The sequence below is a fragment of the Myodes glareolus genome, chromosome 19, assembly GCF_982192425.1.
Source record: "Myodes glareolus chromosome 19, mMyoGla1.1, whole genome shotgun sequence".
NCBI lineage: Eukaryota > Metazoa > Chordata > Mammalia > Rodentia > Cricetidae > Myodes > Myodes glareolus.
In genome coordinates this window covers 52,177,665-52,195,296 of record NC_142044.1, presented here as the reverse complement: position 1 = coordinate 52,195,296, position 17,632 = coordinate 52,177,665, and the positions used below count along the sequence as shown (strand labels likewise).

The 17,632-nt window shown below is 39.3% G+C and overlaps 1 protein-coding gene across 1 annotated transcript in view; it reads left to right on the top strand.

Moving 5' to 3' along the window:
* Syt10 (synaptotagmin 10) overlaps positions 1-17,632 on the top strand; it is a 63,677-nt gene that overhangs the window by 29,528 nt on the left and 16,517 nt on the right. The window contains exon 3 of the mRNA XM_048444813.3: positions 2,131-2,698. Coding sequence (XP_048300770.1) covers positions 2,131-2,698 — 568 coding nt within the window. The remainder of the gene's footprint in view (positions 1-2,130; positions 2,699-17,632) is intronic.

The following is a 17,632-nucleotide window of genomic DNA, read 5'->3' as shown; positions in this document are numbered from 1 at the left end:
AAGGTTTGCAGTTAAGTCTTAGTAAAGACTTTCATATACGTGTTTATATGCTCAATTACAGAAACTGAAGTACTGAGTCTTAAATTAACTATAGTTTTAATTAATAGCTAATTTTTATCTGACCTAAGATTTCTAGTTTATTTCTTTGTATGAAAATAATTTTTCCTCAAAAAAAACAAAAGTAATAATAATAATTTTTAAATTATGGTCAAATTTTAATGTGGTCATTATTATTATATGATAGCAAATTGTTACATATTTATATTATATTTTCAACATATATTGAATATATAGACATATTACAAAGTATACTTTAATAATATACTTAATAGAATTTTTTACACCATGGAATCATTATACTTTGTCTTACAAATTCAGCATTCTTTAGCCTTTTCAGTTTTAGATAACTATTTAAAGAAATGAAGAAAAAAAACTCTAAAATTATACTTTAAGATATCTCAACCAAGAAAGCTTTGAAATTTAGTATATATAAATATGTTACATATAGTGTTTAACTGAAAAAAAGTTACATAAAGCATATATGGGTATTTTTAAGTATTTTTATGGTTGCTTAATACAACACATTATTTAGTGCTATTAGTGATTGATAGAGAGGAAATTGCTGTGGCAACAAAAAGGAGAAAATAATGAATTTGTCTGAGTTTGGGGGAGGGTTGTTAGGACATCTGTTCCAAAATCCTAGAGATTTGGAGACATGGGGGAGAATCTTATTTAGCAGGGAGTTATCTGAGGAACTATCTGACTCAAACAGAAATTATAGTCCAAACTTGTAATTTTTTGCTAGATAGATTAAAGAGAGAAAAGAACAAAGACCTGAAATGAAGCCTGCGGGAGGCTCGTGGACCGGCTTAGCTCACGCTGGATGGAAATCACAGAGGGTGTCTAAGGAAATGGATCTCAATTCCAGTTATACGGACATGAAACTCATGAGATTAGGATATTTAATAGCTGGATTTCTTTTATTTCTTTAAACTACCTTTTCTCTCCAGGCACTGATGGCACACACCTTTAATCCCAGCTCTTGAGAGGCAGAGACAGGAGAATCTCTGTGAGCTCAAGGCCAGCCTAGGCTACAGAGTGAGTTCCAGTACAGGCTTCAAAGCTACAGAGAAACCCTGTCTTGATAAACAAAAACCAAACAAAAAAAATCTTTTCTCATTTTACTTATTAACCCCAGTTCCCACTCCCTCTCCTCCTCCCGCTCCCCGCACCTTTCCCCTCAACCCACCCCCTATCCACTCCTCAGAGATGGTAAAGCTTTCCATGGGGAGTCAACAAAGTCCAGCACATTGCTTTGAGGCAGGACCAAGGTCCCACTCCATAGTTAGGCTGAGCAAGGTATCCCTCCAAAGAGAATGGGCTCCAAAAAGCCAATTCAAGCACTAGGCAAAAATTTTGGTCCCCCTGCCTGTGACCCCACAGTCTGCCCCAGCCACACATCTGTCACCCACATTCAGAGGGACTAGTATGAAATTTTTTAAGGCTTATTTTTACATCATTAAAATTGTTCACTCTTCTTTGTCTTTAAAGTTTTGAGGCCCACTCCAAGTTAAACAAGGGAAATACACTCACTTGGGTTGTCACAACTCTATTGATTTTAAAAACTAGTGTTCATCTAGTTATCTTAAATATGAAAAATAATTGGCGTGTAAGAATATGTTTTTATAGAATTTTGTTTTAGTAGCGGAGTTACTAAAACATAAAATTCAAATATCCAGATGTAAAGAAGAACACCAAGTGAACAGCTTCCTTCAGTGGAATAGAACACCGTTGAGAATCCTGTGTCTTCACAATGGTGTTTAGTGAGGTGTTTATGGGTGAAAAAAAGCACAACCTCTTCTAAAACGCGCAACTGTGTGTTTCAACAATTTATCACATTTTAGACTTTTTCTTTGACTGCTGTCACTCTGACTTTTCACATCAACCTTTTGCATCACGTGAGGGTGGGACAGTGTTGACACAGACATAGGTTAAATAATCCTGCATATGGACAGTAACATCCTTTCCTGATCCTGGCTGGTGGGGAGGGGTGTGTATGGCACTTCGTAACTACCATCAGACGTGACTAAACCAAAGCGATTTTGTGTATGTGTGTCTGTATGTTTATAGCCACAATTCCTTCAGGAGACACCTACCACGGCAAATGAACGTCTCCAGTGTTGACTTTAGCATGGGCACCGAACCTGTTTTACAAAGAGGAGAGACGAGGACCAGCATTGGGAGGATTAAACCAGAGCTCTATAAGCAGAAATCGGTTGACTCCGAGGGCAACAGAAAAGACGATGTCAAAACCTGTGGGAAACTTAACTTCACGCTCCAGTATGATTATGAAAACGAACTCCTAGTCGTTAATATTGTCAAAGCTTTAGAGCTCCCCGCTAAAGATTTTACAGGCACTTCTGATCCTTATGTGAAGATCTATCTTCTTCCAGACAGGAAAAAGAAATTTCAGACGCGCGTCCACAGGAAGACGTTAAACCCCCTGTTTGATGAGGTATTTCAGTTTCCAGTGGCCTATGATCAGCTAAGCAACCGGAAACTACACTTTAGCATATATGATTTTGACAGATTTTCCAGGCACGACATGATTGGGGAAGTGATTCTTGATAACTTATTTGAAGTCTCTGATCTCTCCAGGGAAGCTACAGTGTGGAAAGATATCCACTGTGCTACCACGGTAAGCAATAAATCTGCCAACTTCTCTTTGGCTTCCGGTGATATTTGAGACCAGTTGTTGCCCTTATTATTAGATTAAACTCAAAAAAAAGCTGTAGAACGTAAACCACAGGTTCCTGCAAAGGTGCTGTTTGATTACATAGCAATATAACTTGGGCACCTAATACAGCATAGGAAGCATTTGCAGATATAAAGGCAAGGCAGCTTTTATACATGACTCCAAACTGTAAGACTTTTCTGTTACAAAATACTTACGTGTAACCTGTTCCCCATAGCAGTTTCTCCATGAGTGATGTTGGATTTCATTATTTGAAGTGATTTAGTTTCACAGGTAAAACCTGGGGTGTACACTGATGCAACATTGTTTGACCTCAAACAGTCCATAAACATTTCCATGGAATGCACATGGTTACAGTACGTGGGATGCTAAAGAATCAAGAGATAATTCTCCATACTAAAATTATTTTTTGTGATATGTATTTTTCAATTGCAAAATGATATCAACTATAGTATTGAGATTTTTAAAAGCAGTAAAAACAATAGAAATAAAGTAATCAACAATGCTACCAATTAGGTAAATGTTTTGGGTATTATTTTCCTGTTTCTGCTCTGAATACATTAAAATAATTGTGATTACACGGAGTTTTTATTTTCGCACTGATTTTGTTCCATGTTAATTTGTTTCAGAGCATGATCTTTATCATTGAAATTTTTAAACTCTGTGTGTGTGTGTGTGTGTGTGTGTGTGTGTACAGTGTATGTGTGGTTACACTTACCATGGCACACACTTACGTAAGGCAGAGGATCAGTTTGTGGGGTTGGTCCCTTTCTACATTTCCATAGGTTTCCACAGGTTGAATTCAGATTCCCAGGCTTACACTGCAAGTGCTTTGACCTACTGAACAGTATTGTTGGCCACATAATGCATGATATCTAAATATGCTATCCATTTATGTAACCATTTTCTTGTTACATCCTCCAATGAAGCATCAATTTTGTTTTTAAAAAGTGTGTTTTTTCAGCTCACTTTTATAAGTCCATGTGTCTGACAGAATTACAGATGAGGAATTAGAAAATTGCTCTCAGGTTAGATTATTAACTTGTTTTGATTCACTAATTCTAAAGTTGGACCATATTTTTGCCATCAGATTGTCTTCATACATTTGTCACTTTTTCTTAACACTCATTTTTTAACTCAGCATTTGCCAAGTATTATGTAAAAGAGTCGACCTTGACTTGAAAAGTAAAAAAGTAAAAGGAATATCTTGTTCCTGGGGCCAGCCATTCAGAGTTCTGAATGCTCCCACTGACCTTCCAATTGAATATAAATAAATACACTTTATCATCTACTATTAAATTTCTTTGAGTACTGAAGTTTTCTTAAATGAATTTTCTTATTTCTGAGGCTGCATTCTTCATTTTACGAAGGTAAATGTACTAGATCTGTCACAGAACCAGAATGATACTATTTTTTTTAATTTTGCTATTAATGAATTTTCTTCTAAACTCTGAGATGATATATTCACTGATACAATTTTCAAAATGATCAAATTTCAATTTCCTTTTAAGTATAAATATGTGGTGAAAGGTTGGTGACTTGGCTGTTTATCTCATTGTTCAACGGATGGACCAGTAGGCAATATTACAGGCAAGGGCTGCAGGTTAGCAAAAACTCTTCCCTCCTGCTAATTTGTATAAGCCATGAAAATTGGAACTCATCCTGACAGCCGAGAAAATTGAAGCGGAGATAAAGTTCAGTTGGCTGGGTGTTTGCTTTATAAGCACGATGCCCGAAATTGCATTTCCAGCATCTTATATCTGTATGTGGTGGCACATACCTGTCATCCCAGCGCTGAGAAATGAAGGGGGCGGATGGCGAGTTCAAGGTCATCCTTTCCTACTTAGAGACCCTGCCTCACAAAACGGGAAAACATGCAAACAATCCCAGAACCCAGAAAATCCAAGTTCATTAGATGCTTCAGAGGAGAGGCCATCTAGAATACAGCTTGTGTTGTCGATGCCATTTAAACTGTGTTAGATGAGGTTGCCCTGGAAATGCTTCCTGCATGGCCTGGCCCTTGTCCATCCTCCCATCCCAGAGCCTCTGTGGATGTTTTCACTGCTTCAATCCACTCTACTTTTCCTCAGAGTATTTGTCACCCTGCCTTGGAAATTAAATACATTGGAAAGAATTAGGTAGTATTTTTTAAATCATTGTTCTATTATTTAAAACCCCCCAAATCCCTAAGATGCTTTAAGATGACACAGACCTGTGTTTTAATTCTGTGTTGTCCCCTAATTAATTGTGTGACATTTTGAAAGGTCAAGATACTTGTTCAGAATCAGCTGTAAGAACCTTGGGAGACAGCATTTATCTTGATCACTAGTGTCCCAATGACTAGCCAAGTGCCTAGTGTTTGGGAGTGTTTTCACTAAATGTGAGCATGATGGATGAACAAATCTTTAAAGATTGATAGGGTATTTGATACAGTTGAAATCAGAGCTTGGGAAATGTGAGAGAAAACTAAGAAATTCATAATGATAATAATAATAAGTCAAACTATAGGAACCTGGGTGTGTCATGATATGAAGTTTGGACTTTATATTTTAAGATCTCTATAAGACCACGGCAGATCTCTTTGAGGGTTTTAGCAGAATCAGGTATTACTGGAGTTGTTGAAGCCTGCGACTGGATAGCCCCAGGAAGCCATATCAGGCCAGTTATTCTTAGTAAACCAAATAAGCAAACAGGTAGTAGTAAGAAGCAGTTAAAGCAGATTCAAGATGGCCATGCTAGGGAAAGGGATAAAAAAGATTCAGTGGCATCACCCCTCCTCCTCCCCTCCCTTTGCCAAGTCCGTCTTCAGGGTTCTGACACGAGGGTAGATTGTAAACGGAAGGAAGAGAGATAATCATAACTAAGCAGTCTTGGTTCTGCTCAACATTGACCCAATCTGTCTTCCCTGACAGGCAATCTTAAAAGTTCTTGGTAACAACATCTCCTTTCAGGACACAAGGTCCCTCTCTCTGGAAGGCACCAGAATTCAGGCTTTCCCTTTGCCCATCGTGAGATTTCTTGGAGAGAAATCTCAAATGCCTGGGTGCCTTGTTTCAATAGTCCAAATTGTTGGTATGCAGGACACCAGGTCTCTTTAGAATGTCATTATTCCTTCCAGGCATCCTAATTATACAAGAACAATGTAAATAACACTGTACATCCATTAACCTTTATGGCTTTCCCACTAATCTCCACTTAAATGAACTTAGATGCTGACTGGTTTTAGGATTATTGCCTCCCTCATCAGACACATTTTGCAGCAATTGAAGTTATGTGATCACTTTTTCTTCTCTCGAATTTGAGCTATTAAATCCAATGATCCTTTGCGGGCTTGTCTGGCTCTCCACCAACTCTAGCAAAGAAGCCTGAAACTGTTGTTCTGACATTATTATATTATTTTAATATATTTATTTTATGGGTGTGGGTTTTTTGCCTGAATGTGTGTCTATGCACTGTGTGTGTGTGTGCCTGGTATGGGGAGTCAGAATAGGGTGTGAAATCTTTTGAGACTGGAGTTACAGGTACTTGTGGGCTACTACTGTGTGGATGCTGGGAATTGAACCCTGGTCCTCTGGAAGAGCAACCACTTCTCTTACCTGCTGAGCCATATCTCCAGCCCCAGGTTCAGACATTCTTGAACATGCTCCAAGTAGATATCCTCCATGGGCCTTATTTTTACTAGTCCTAGTAGTTATAAACATTGAGTTGGAAGACAAATTATTTCACCTTATTGAACACTTTCATTTTAAACCAAGGACAGAAAGGCCAAGTAAGGGTGGGTTGATTGCTCAAGATTAAATTTCATGAGGTATGTCAAGAAAAACATAATAAGAATTTTATAGTTCTTTGAACCCTGTACACCATTCTGATTTTCACTATAAATACATTTCCTTGGAGGTGGACAAAGGGCTAGTAATTTGATGAAGGAGCTCACTTGATCTACTTAGTAGCACATCTTGCTTTTAGCAGTAGACTACAGAAAAAAAAAAAACCATCTGTTTTCTTACCCTCAAGGAAATGTGGAAGGCAGGCTACATTTAGGGTGCTAAGTTGATGTGATGACTGCTGTAACCATAGCAACCAGTGGCTTTCTAAAGTTTTTTTCAATACATCTTCATTAGTGTACTTCCCAATATATCCTTGAATTCAGAGGAGACTTTTCCTCAGTCAACACCCCCATCCCTATTTCACTTAGTTTCCCTCTTCTCTCTCTTCTCCTCTTAACCTAGGTCACAAAAGATAAAGATGGATTGCAAATAATATTGCTGTCGTTATTGTGTTCTATGTATCTGCTTACATAAAGTGCTTGCTTGGCCTTGTAAGGTAAAAGTTATTCCCATTTTACTTGCAACTAAACTCAGTTTAAGAAGGTCAAGTTTTTTGTTTTCTGGTTGGGAATTAATACATGGAAGATGTACAGTTTTTGTTGGTGTCTGTGTGCATATCCATACATGTGTATAGATGGATGTGCACGCATGTTAGCACGCATGTAAAGGTCAGAGTTTGAGGCAGGTGTCTTCCTCAATCATTCTTTATCATGTTTTTGAGATATTATCACTCACCGTAGCCAGAGCTCGACAGTTTGGCAAGACCATCTGACCAGTGAGCTTGAGAGACCTATGTTTTTACTTCCCTAAAACTGGGGTTTCCAGGTGTGCACTGCCCCACCAAGCTTCTGCATGGGTATTTTAGGTGCTGGAGATTGAAAAGAGGTCCTCATCTTTGGATGACAGGCACTATTGTGATTGGCCCATCTCATTAGTCCTGAAGATGTACCGTTTCATCTCCATCATTTCTGACTAAAAACCTGAATTCTTTCCACTTTGCCAAACTCCTGCTTTTCTGGTCCACTAATACCTGGTTTCTGGCTTTCTTTTAAGCCATCAGCTGCCTATCCTAAGCCTCATTGAATATCACAATATCTCTTTTTCCCATGTGTACTTCTCTTTATTTTTGAGTACTTATCACAGTACTTAAATATATATTATACTTTTTATTCGTTGTGACATCTCCACTCTTTAATTCATTAAACCCATATAAAATGATGGTACAGCCAAGACAAAGAAATCAAGAGCACAAACCCCTCCGTCAGTCTCGTTGTCATCTTCCTTCCTGGTCTTCATTTACCAACCATCTACTTAGAGTATTGTCACAGTGGACACTTAACTAAGCTAGTGTGTACATGGGCAAATGGGCTAAAGATACTTCTTGGAAGAGAATTTATAGAATGCCAAGTATCACGCTTTCCGATAGGTCTTCAAATAGTTATTTTCCCAAAGATTCCAGAGTTTCTGAAGGACTAAAGAGAACTTTTACGCTGATACTGCAGAGAGTAATATAACCATGAGTGCATTTTCAAGGGCCCCTCAGAAGCCAGCCTCGATTTAAGCACATTAGAGAAAAGTAACTGCAGAGAGAGTGCCTATTCCTCTACTCAAGAAGATACAAATGCACTTCCTTGTCTTGACACAGGTCATCATTTAGTGTTCATTTTTGTACATTACAGTTCTTCTCCCTGAGGAGACTGCAACTTCTTGTTAAATACTTATTTATTATTATTATTTTAGAAAAAAATTCTAACGAGAATGTTTTTCGGTCATATCAATCTACAACAGTGAAAACTCACTTGAAATCTAAGGAGACAAATAATAGTAAAATAAAAATAGCTATAAAGAAATAAAAAGTGCCTATAAAGACACAATGTAGATAAAAAGAAGCAAATATTCTAAAAACAAGAATAGAGTCATTCTGAATATGGTAATGAATAAGGGGGAAAGCCCCAAATATATAGTAATTTATATTCTTTGCATTTTAATAGAATTATAAACAAAAATGAACACTAAATGATGACCTATGTCAAGACAAGACAGTGCACTCCACACATAATCTTTCTTACCTCCATTGTGGAGAAGCAACACAATTTCCCCTTAATAACCTGGATTAATCACTCATTCTAATACTGTTATTCCCTTATTAGTCTGTTGGTTCAAAGGTGACAGAAGACCAGAGTAGTCATGGAGAAGTCTAAGCTTCCAGCTCCCTGGTCTAGAATCAAAACTTCTAGGCCAGAAGAACTTAAGGTTGTGGGAACTGGAAGCAAAAAGTTTTCTAGTGTGTCACTGGGGGTGATCATGAGTAGAACCATTTCCTTTTCCACCCCTTGATTTCTGTGCTCATGGATTCTATCTATTGAAGAAACCATACCATATATTGGATGCATATACCACCTTCTGGAGAACTCTGCCCACCCCCAGGTTTCTGACACCTAATTGATCCTGTAACTGTATCTTCAAAAGACGACTCAATTGTTGTCATGTCATCTACTTTGGAATGATAGGGAACATGATAATTCCAGTGAATTCTGTGATCATGGGTCCACTATCATACTTCTTTGGCTGTGAAATTCCTTGGTCAGAAACAATATTGTGTGGAATACTACAGCAGTGGATAAGGCATTCTGTTTGTCCCACAGATGATAGTTTTGGCAGATGCATTACATGCAGGAAAGGAAAATCCATAACCAGAATAAGCATTGTCCTTTCCACAGAGGAATGGGTCCAATGTAGTCAACCTGCCACCAGTCACATGAGTGGTCACCCTGGGGATTGGTACCATATCAGAATCTCAGAGTTGGTCTCTGCTGTTGGCCTATCTAGAACTCAGCAGCAGCAGTAGCCTGGTCAGGTTGGTGAGTGGAATGTTGTCAAGTCCATCTCTGACACTATAGTCACTTTGTTCATGGGTCCATTAGTCAATGACAGGGATGGCTAGGAAAAGAAACTGATTGTCCATACAATGGGTTATCCTATTCACTTGACTATTGAACTCCTCTGCTGAAGTCATTTTTTGATGAGCATTTACGTAGAACACAAGAATCTTCATATTCTTCACTCATTTGGAAAAGTCTATCTATACATTTCTTCCCCAGATGTCTTTCCCATCAGTTTTCCAATTGTGACTTATCCAAGTCCCTGACCATCCAGCAGATTCATTGTCTACAGATAATCAATAAGTGAATAATCACGCATCTGACCATTTTTTCTTCCAGACAAAATGTAAGACCATGTGTACTGCCGAGTGTTCTGCCATTGTAAAGATTTCCCTTTGATAGTGTCATTCAGGCCTATCCCAGAGAGGGGTTATATAATGCTACAGCTATCTACTTCTGAGTGATGCCTGTGCAAATGTACAGAACCATTGGCAAACCATGCCCTAGAGTTCTCTTTCTCAGTGAGCTGATCATATGGAGCACCCCATGAGGCTATAGGTACATGCTTGGAAGCAGACAGGATTAGAAACCATAAACATTTAAGCAGCTTCTTCATGTAACTTGCTTGTGTCTTCGGGACTTTCTCAGACCTTATCACATATCTACCACTTCCATTTCATAATAGACCTCTGTTGTATATGTCCTGCTTTACGGTTTGGTAGGTCAGATAGCACCCAACTCATGATGGACAGTTCATGATGGCCTTGTGGTACCTTGGTGGCCTATTGTCAAACATTCAGTTTCAGCTAAGGCCAAAGAGCTGTCTCTTAAGTGGAGAAAAGTTATTTGTAGATGACAGTAGGGCTTTGCTCCAGAACCCTGAGGATCTCCTCTGATTCACGTTTAGGGACCTGCCAAAGGCTCCAGACAGCATCCCTATCTCTCACTGACACCTCAAGTACCATCTGCCTACTGGATCATATATGGTCCAAGGGGTTGAGCAGCCTGCACAGCAGCTGGAACTTTTGAAGAGCCTTCTTCTGTTTAAGGCCCCGTTCAAAGCTAGCAACTCTCTGAGTCACTTCGTACATGAAGCAGAGTAACACACTCAAATGAGGAGTGTCGTTTGGCATGGCGACTGCAGTTGGAGCCACTACGTGATTAATGGGTTGATTGCCAACTGTCATTCTCCATAATTCATCTGTCTTCTGCATTGGCCAGATAGGAGAGTTAAAGGGAGATGTGATGGGAACCACCACCCCTGCATATTTCAAGTCCTTGATAGTTGTGCTAATTTAATTCCATAATTCCTCCTGGGATATGATGTTGTTGTCTTTGATTCACTATTTTCCTTGGTAGAGGCGAGTCCGGCAGCTTTCATTTGGCCTTTTCAACCATAACACCCCTAATTCCACAAATCAGGGAATCGGTGTGGGAATTCTGCCAACTCGTAATTATATCTTACCCAATTACACATTCTGGAACGGGAGAAATAGCTACAGGGTGATTTCAGGGAATCACTAGAGCTACTGAGATTTGGATTTCAGCCAAAGCAATATTAATCACCTGACTTCCATAAGCCCCTACTTTAACTGGAGGGTGCCAATGTGTCTTTGAGTCTCCAGGAATCAATCTCAATTCTGAACCAGTATCCAACAGATTCCAGAATGTCTGAATGGATGGAAAGACTTCTTCTATTTCAACAATGGCTGCCTTCCAATAGAAAGACCAAGAATCCAGTAGTTGTTTAGTCCATAAGGATGGATGTCTCAGGTGATCTTCAGACTCCCAAAGAAGGCTCTAATACCAACGAAGAAATGAACATGCCAGAGAGAGTGAGGGCAAGCAGGCAAGAGCTTCCATCTTCCATGTCCTTTATATAGACTGCCACCAGAGGTATGACCCTGATTTAAGGTGGATTTTCCTACCTCAAAAGATACAAACTTAGGGTGGGTTCTCCCACTTCAAGTAATTCAATTAATAATCCCTCACAAGTGTATCCAGCAGCTTGAATTTTAGTTAATTCTAGATGAGTCAAGTTAATAACCAAGACTAGCTTTTACATTACTTATTCTTTGACAGTTTCATACAGATATACACTGTGTTTTGATAATATCTTCCCCCAGGTACCCTCTTCTACTCCTGAACATTTCCCCTTCCCCACTGACTCCCCCTTCCCTTTCCAACTACTGTGGTACCTTTCCATCTCTCATCTCCTTTTGTTCTTCTCTTATATTTAAGATAGCTTTTTTTCTCACATAGTATATCCTAATTAACTGACCACATCACACTCAATTATTCTCTGCATATTGACCAGTTGTGGGTCTTCGTGGTTACTCTATCTACTACAATAAGAAGTGTGTCTGATGAGCGCCAAGAGTTCCACTAATCTACGGCCAAAGGACAAGTAGATCACCTCTAGAAGCTCCTCTAGAAGGCGCTCTTACATTATGTTCATTAAATGAAATACTAGTAGTAGGTTCTGCCCTTGGGACTATGGCCTCACCAACCAGGGGTTGTAGTACCAGCCATGAATTGCCTCATGTGGAGCAGGCTTTAAATTTAATTTTAAAAATTATGCTGATTATCCTCATGACTTTACTTCACTCTGTCACCTACGGGCATATCTTGTCATTGCTGCTGCCAGTGCTCACAGCTGGATGAGACTGGTTATGACCTTTCTCCCTGGACAGCCTTCACAGCACCTTCCTGCCATACCACCCTGAACGCACCTGATCCTTTCTATTCATTTTTCATCCTCATTTCATTTTAAGTACACCTTACCTCATCACCCTACATCTGCATCTGCCCAGCCCTCTTCCTGTTTGAATCTTTCCACATCCAATGTACTGTCTCCTCGCCTTCATTTTATCTATGTGCACTTCTATGTGCTGCTACCCACTTCCTTTAAGGCAAGACACCTCTAGACCTTTCATTTCTATTCTAGTGGTCTGGCTTTGAGGGAACCCCAAATTAAACACCCACAATTAAAGAGTCAGGTCTAGGATCTGAGTAGAAGAGAGAACACGAACAATTTTGTTTCTGAGGGTAGTTTACCTCATTCAGTATATTTTTTGTTTCATTTTTCTTTATAGCTGAATAAAATTTCCAGTGTGTATATTTGCAACACTTCCATTCTCCATTCATCTGGGCATCTGAACTGATTCCGTTTTCTGTCTATTGTGGATAAAGGGGCAATGAACCTGGATGTGCTAATGTAAATATCTCTGTATTAAGGTAGTCATTTGTGTATATGCAAAGGACTGCTACACCTGCATTGTGTGGTCTTTGGGAAAACCTCCAGGTTGATTTCCAAGAGACTGGAGTAGTTTGCATTCCCACTGACAGCATATAAAGTTCTCCTTTCCTGATAGCCATGACAACATTTGTTATCATTAGTGCCCTTGACTGAGATATAATCTCAGACTAGTTTTAGTCTGCATTCCCCCTGATAGCAAAGAATGTCGAATACTTTTTGAATGTTTCCGAACCATTTGTAATTCTATTGAGAACTTCCTGTTTAGTGCCAAATCCCATTTTTCCATTGGGTTGTTTTCTTTGAGTTTAGTTTTGTGAATGTCTTGTATATTCTCGTTCCTAATCTATGTCAGATATATAGCTAATCGGAAAAGATTCTCTCCCACTCTACTTACTACCTTAGCAGTTTCCTTTGCTGTAGAGAAGCTTTTTAGTTTGACGAGGCTTCATGTGTCAAACACTATTCTTATTTCCTAGGTAACTGGAATCCTGTTTAGAAAATCATTACCTATGCTTATGTTGCAATCAAGTCTACCGTGAACTCACAACTAGACCCCTCCATGGGTAGAAAATGAAATTTTTTATTCAAACTGCCATGGCTATCTCTTGGGATTCAGAGATAATAGAAAATGGTGGGGAGATTCTTGACAGGCTTAAGGGGTTATGTTGCAGCAGGAGGTAGGCGAATTAGCTAAAACAGTCTGGGAACTAGCAGGGAGCTTAGGTCTGCTGAAGGTTTTGAGTTAAAAGGGAACTAGATGCCCATGCTGGGACAGAGAGGGAAGGGATGGCTCTTTATTACAAACAGAAACCCACTTGTCAAGGTTTCTGAGGAATGCTGGTTTTCAGTAACAATCCTGTTTACCTGTGAGAGTCCAGCCTGAGCTGGGCCCAGACCATCATTTCGGACATTGCCAGTGGCCTTGCCATTCGCGAGGGTTGGGAGGCCACTTGGACCTCGCATATCTTACACTCCCTACTTCTACCTTTAACAGTTCGAAGGCATCTGGACTTTGTAAGATCGTTTAAAAAATATTCAGAATCAAGTTTTGTGCAGCGCAAGATAATATGTTTATAGTTTCATTCTTCTACATGTTAATGTCCAGGTTTCCAGAACCATTCACTGAAGATGGTGTCTGTTTTTAATGTATATTTTTGGATACTTCACAAAAAAATCCGATAGTCATTATTTGTACATGTATCTGTTTCCTCTATTCTATTTCATTGATCTATGTGGGGGTTTTGTTCTGGTGTCATGTTGTCTTTATTACTGTGACTCTGTGCTTAAAACATAAAATCAGGTATGATAATAATACCTCATACAATATTATTCTTGCAAATGACTGCTTTAGTTATCCTCGGTCATTTTTGCACCCATACATATTTTAAAGTAGGTGTGTGTGTGTGTGTGTGTGTGTGTGTGTGTGTGTGTGTGTGTGTGTGTGGAGTATGTCCCTGGGATCTTGATATGTGATTTTTTGAATAGATAGATTGCTTTTGATATGATGACCATTTTCATTGTTTTGATTCTTCCTATCCATGAGAAAGGGAGGATTTCCCACCACTTAGTGCCTTCCCCAATTTATTTCTTCAGTGTCTTAAAGTTTTATTATAGAAGTCTTTTACCAGGCTTTCTTTAGACCACCAGCCCACAACAATGACACGGAGATGAGACTTATTATTAATTATGAAAGCTTAGGCTTGTTTCCACTGGCTCTTACAACTTAGCTAAACCATATATTTACACCTATGCTCTAGCACATGATTCCTTTACTTTTCTCAATACAGCTCACCTGACCTGTTTTAGGGGCTATTTTGAATGAGATTGTTTCACCAAGTTCTTTTTCAGTATATTTTCGTTAATATAAAGGGAGGTTACTGATTTATGTCTGTTAATTTCATATTCTTCCTTTTCTGCAGGTATATTTTAGTTTTCAGAGCCTTTTGTTAGAATCCGTTGGGTCTTTTATGTATATAATCATGTCATCCACAAAAGGGAGCACTTTGGTTTCTCTTACTTGTATCACTTTTATTTCCTCTTCTGTTTTGTTGTTCCAGATAAGACTTCAAGCCCTTGAGTAGGAATGAAGAGGATATGCATTCTTGTCTTGTCTCTGATCTTTTTTATTTTAATTTATTTTAAAAACTATCTTTTCTCATTCTACTGCCAAATTCAGTTCCCACTCCCTCTCCTCCTCCTACTCCTTCCACTGTTCCCTTATTCTACCCCCATCTTATCCCCCATTTCAACCCCCCATTCCATCCCCCTTCCCACCCACTAAGAGAGGGTAAACCTTCCCATGGGGAATCAACAAAGTCTAGCACATTGCTTTGAGGCAGGACCAAGGCCCTCCTCCCCGTATCTAGGCTGGGCAAGGTATCCATTCAGAGAGAATGGTTTCCGAAAAGCCAGAACAAGCAGTAGGGATAAATTCCTGTCTCACCGTCAGTGGCCCCACAGCCTTCCCCAGCCATACAACTGTCACCCACATTCAGAGGACATAGTTTGGTCCTATGCTGGTTCCCTCGCTGTCAGGCCAGAGTTGGTAGACTTCCACCAGCTCAAGTAAGCTGTTTCAGTGGGTATCCCCATCATGGTCTTGTCCTCTTTGCTGGTATTCTCACTTCACCCCCTTTGACTGAACTTTGGGACCATGCTCCTCTGTGGTTCTCTGCATCTGCTCCCATTAGTTGTTAGATGTAGGTTCTACGGTGACATTTAAGATAGTCATCAATCTGACTACAGGGCAAGGCCAGTGCAGACACCCTCTCCACTATTGTTTAGAGTCTTAACTGGGGTCATCCTTGTGGATTCCTGGGAATTTCTCTAGTGCCAGGTTTCTTGTTAGCTCCATAATGACTCCCTCAATCAAGGTATCTCTTTCCCTGTTCTCAATCTCTGTCCTTTCCCCATCTCGACCATCCAGTTCCCTCAAGTTCTCCACACTCCCCTTCTCTTCTCTTCCTCCCCTTCTTCCCCCACTCCATACTCCCATTTTTGTCAGGAGATCTTGTCTATTTCCTCTTCCCCAGGGGATCTACGTATGATTCTCTTAGGATTCTCTTTGTTACTTAGTTTCTCTGGAGTCGTGGACTATGGGCTCCTTGTCCTTTGCTTTATAGCTAGTATTCACCTATGATTGGGTACATACCATGTTCATCTTTCTGGGTCTGGATTACCTCACTCAGGATGGTTTTTTTTTCTAGTTCCATCCATTTAATTTTTGCATTCTTTGTATATCCTAGATATTAATCCTCCATCTGATACGCAAGCAGCATAGATTTCTCTCATTTTTACATGCTGTCTCTTCATTCGACTGTTTACTGTGCTGAAGGTTTTTAATTTGTCTCATTTGTCCACTTTTAGCTTTGTTTCCCAAGAGACTCGATTCCTATTCACAAAATCCTCCCAATGCCAATATCTTGAAATGTTTTCTCACTGCTTTCTCTAACAGTTTCAGAGTTTACAGTCTTTAGTCTGTTCAGATTTGATTATATACAGGATAAGAAAGAGGGATTTTGTTTCACTCTTCCATATGTGCATATACAGTGTTCTCAGCACCGTTAGTTAAGAGGCTGTCTTCTTTTCCACTGTGTATTGTGGCCATCACATGGCTGTTGTGTGGGGTTTTATCCGGGTCCTTTATTCTACTCATTGATCGCTCTCTGTGTTTGTGCCAGTTCTTTGCTTGATATGGTTTATGGCATAACTTAAAATCAGCATCATTTTACCTCCTGAATTATTTGTTTTGCTCCAAATTGTTTTCACTATCTGAGTTCTTTTGTGTGTCCACAAACTGTAGCCACCATTATACTAAACAGGGAAAAATCTCCAAGCATTTCCAGTAAAATCAGAAACAAGACAAGGCTGTCCACTCTCTCCCCTGTTCAATATTGTGCTTGAAAGTCTTAGGTCTTAGTGAGAAGTAAGACAAAAGAAAAAAATAAATAGGAAGAGAAGAACACTCAGAGTTCCTATTTGCAGATGCTGTGATTCTGTACATAAGAGACCCCAAAGACTCTTAGAAAGTTAAACCCTTTCAGGAAAGTGGCAGGATACAAGCTAACAGACAAAAGTCAACAGCCCTCCTATACACCAGTAGGCCACATGCTGAGAAAAAGATCAAGGAAACACTCCTATTTAAAAGGGACAAAAGAATAAGCACAACTGGGGAAGGAAAGACCTTTGCAATTAACCTTTAACACATCAAAGAAAGAAAAAGACACACGGAGATGGGAAGCCCTCTAAAGCTCATGGACTAATTGCAGAATCAATTCCACAACGGTAGCTCTACTACCAATGCAACCCACAGACTGAATGCTATGCCAATCCAAATTCTGATTGCATTCTTCAGAGAAATAAAGATTTCCAGAATGTTTTATATTTTTATTCCAAGTTGCAGTCTGATATCTGACTTCCACAATGCATCCTGTCATACATGTAACCATGCCCACACACAAAATAAATGACTGAGCCCAGGTTATCAGGCTTAGAGGCATCCTTCCAGCCCCAAGAAACAAGGAACTTTGAATAACCTACTTTGGTGTTCCTGAGTATTAAGTTAGGAGTTTATTTTCTCCAAATTAAATCGACTTCAATTTTTTTTCTTTAGGAATAATTTAATTTAATCCTTTAATTCACCCTCAAAGCAAAATCCTTAATTCTCACAATGCACTCAGTTTTTACTCTTTGTCATCTATGCAGTGACAGCATATCAATCTACATCAGAATGCTAGGAACGTGTCGAATGTATAAGTGAAATTTAATACAAGCCAGTTTTTATCCAGAATTATCCATTTGAAAGCTGAGGATACAGCTCATTGGGTCAAGCACTTGCTAGTGTAAAGGCCTAAGTTGAGATCCCCAGGATGTACATAAACATCAGGTGGGTGTAGTGGTTCACCAGTAA